The sequence below is a fragment of the Sinocyclocheilus anshuiensis genome, unplaced genomic scaffold (genome assembly GCF_001515605.1).
Source record: "Sinocyclocheilus anshuiensis isolate Anshui unplaced genomic scaffold, SAMN03320099.WGS_v1.1 scaffold745, whole genome shotgun sequence".
Classification (NCBI taxonomy): Eukaryota; Metazoa; Chordata; class Actinopteri; order Cypriniformes; family Cyprinidae; genus Sinocyclocheilus; species Sinocyclocheilus anshuiensis.
The window spans coordinates 963,580-966,434 of NW_015540128.1; the positions used below are offsets into that span (position 1 = coordinate 963,580).

Genomic DNA, 2,855 nt, shown 5'->3' on the forward strand with positions numbered 1-2,855 from the left:
CACACACACACACACACACACGTGTTCGTAACTCATGCTCAGCGCTGGTTCTCTGTGAGCTCAGGTCTGTCTCTCACCTCAGCACGTCCATCTCGTCTTTGAGCGACTGCGCCTCCTCGGCCAGAGAGGTCAGCTCCTCATTCTGACCTCTGACCTCCATCAGCTCCTTCTCCAGCTCCTCGCAGCGGATGCGGTAATCGTCTTTAGCCGCCTCCAATCTGACACACACACAAACTCGCCGTCAATCACACACGTGATCATCTCAAATATTTTCACATCAATATTTCAGAACATAACATTGAAGCTAAATGAACATACACTATATTACCAAAAGTATTGGGACACCATCTTCTTTAGAACAGAAAAAGGCACTTCCAAAACTGTGGTAACGAAGATGGAAACATAATTCATGTATTTAAAACTTGTATTTCCATCTCTGCTGCAACAGTTTTGGAAGTGTCTAAAATAAATGCACCCATATGTGCAAGTCATCAGTGTTTGGTGATGAGTTTTCGGCTCAAGGTCTGCATTTAAAGTCACAGCAGACCAGTCAAGTTCTTCCACACTGACTCAATCAATCATTTCTTTTTGAACCTTGCCTTATACACAGAGGCATTGTTGTGTTAGAACAGAAAATGGTCTTGTCCAAACTATTGGTATAAAATTAGAAGCACATAATTCCCTAGAATACCATTATATGCTTCAACATTAAGATTTGAACTCATGGAAATTACTAAAGTAGTCAAACCTTTTCATTATAAGGGGGGTGCTAATACTTTTGGCAATATAGTATCACACACTGGAACCAAAAATAAAAGTCTCAATGTCACAAAAAAAATCTCATTACTGCAATACAACCAGATGATTCTTAAATAAGTACATTTCTAACATAAAAACATTGTAAAACACTTTAATTTAATATATCTTTTTTTTTCAAATTACAATAATGAAAATGACATTTTGGATTTCGTTCATGAAGATGGCATTTTTAAATGTAGAAATCTTAATCAGCTTTTCCTCAGATCAAGATGAAACCCTGTGTTCAATCAGACGTGAAGCTGCTGTGATATAATGAGCGACTGACACGTTCAGTGAGAGCTGATCTGATCTCTGATCTCAACACAATGATATTCACTCTTTTGACAGTAACTTACCAGCATGATCATGAATCTTGTGTTGAAGAATAATTGTCATACAAATAATTGCAATTAAACGATTTACTTGTCTCTTTCTGCTCATGTCTTACATAACACAATATTTTCTTATAGTTTACTTGGAAACATATAATTAAATATTCATGTGTGGTTTTCTTTAATGCAGTAAAAAATAATACTTTGAAAGATAAAATGTTTCTCTTTTTGTCCAACTTTAACTTTAGTCCACTTTACATTGACACTAGAGTCCACCAAACCTAAAATATATAATATAATATAATATATATATATTTATTGTTATATTGTTTTTATGTTGACTGCATTATCTCAGTTTCTGTGTGTGAAACTCTAAAGATGTCAGGCATGATGTGACTGTCTAATAACAGTTAAACCTGATGTTTTTTGACTATTAGTCCTTGACTACCTAACCCCTAACCAAACCAAATGCATCTAATCTTCACATGCTCGATTGTGAGCGAGGGTCGATTCTCTTAAAGGCCATGGAGTCTGTCTAGGATCATGAAACACCGAAATGAGATTAATTTTTAATGCACTTAAATTTAACTAACGTGTATGGCAAAATGCAAGTGAATTTTAACTGCACAATTATCAGTCAAATACCTGCGATCAGACGATCGATCACTCAATAATCACAACAGGCCTGGTTACCAGCCGCTGAGATCAGACCCATAACCCACTCAATCAATAATGCACTGCTTTATTAACAATGAAACAGTGTGTTTGATTAGAGTTTACAGGCTTTTGATCTTCAGAGCTCGTAAACAAACACCCGAGAGAGCGATCAATAATCTCGCAGAGTTCAAGCAGACAGAGCAAACCTCACTGAACCAGAGACAGACTTTACTGGATCCAATCTGCGGTCTGCTCTCTGTGATCTTCACATCCACACCAGATACTGCACACAGATCAGCACTGTGCTATCAGACCCATCGACACTAGGGTTAGGTATCGCTACAATTTTATCAATTCCGATTCTTATCGATATCGATATTTATTCTGTGTCTCTTTTTGCAAAACATTTAATTGCTCCTGAATCACACGAACAAAAATCAGCCGGCTACATAAAAACTGGACTCGAGTAAGAGCTGTTTGTGTGCAAAACAGAGCTGCGCGATTCTGGATAAATTGAGACTTTTTTTTTTTCTTTAAATGGATGTTGTGGTTCTCTCGCAGTTCTGAAGAAAAAACTAAACAAAATCTCATGGAATTTATGAATGGAACGAATACTGGACGAATCAGTGTTTTTGAATGAATCTCTTGAATGAATGACTCAAAGACAAATACATTTTTAACAGCCTTTTTTGCCACCTAAAAAAAAAAAAAAGATGTACACACTGGAATTGAATTTTTAATTTTACAACAAGTATCCAACTGCTGATCTTAAAGGTCCTTGCACACAGAGTCCGAAATGTTCGTATGCATTCTTTTTTTTTTTTTGTATTTGTCATCCTTCCCTATCAAAATGCTTGTTACGGATGCGAAAACGCAGAAAATCGAATCTGACCCAAATTTTTTATGACGTGTAAAAATTCCGGACTCAACACCTTAAGTATCCGATTCTGGAATTGGAATTGATTTTCAATTCCCAACCCTAATCGAAACACACACACTCACGCTCTTGCTCTCACTCTCATTCACACACACACACTCACTCACTCACTCACTCTCACACACACACAC

The 2,855-nt window shown here is 36.8% G+C and overlaps 1 protein-coding gene across 3 annotated transcripts in view; it reads right to left on the reverse strand.

The window, feature by feature from the left end:
- hook3 (hook microtubule-tethering protein 3) overlaps window positions 1-2,855 on the reverse strand; it is a 43,831-nt gene that overhangs the window by 23,450 nt on the left and 17,526 nt on the right. For all 3 annotated transcript variants that reach the window (XM_016484494.1, XM_016484493.1, XM_016484492.1), the window contains one exon: window positions 78-218. In XM_016484494.1, the coding sequence (XP_016339980.1) occupies window positions 78-218 (141 nt within the window). The remainder of the gene's footprint in view (window positions 1-77; window positions 219-2,855) is intronic.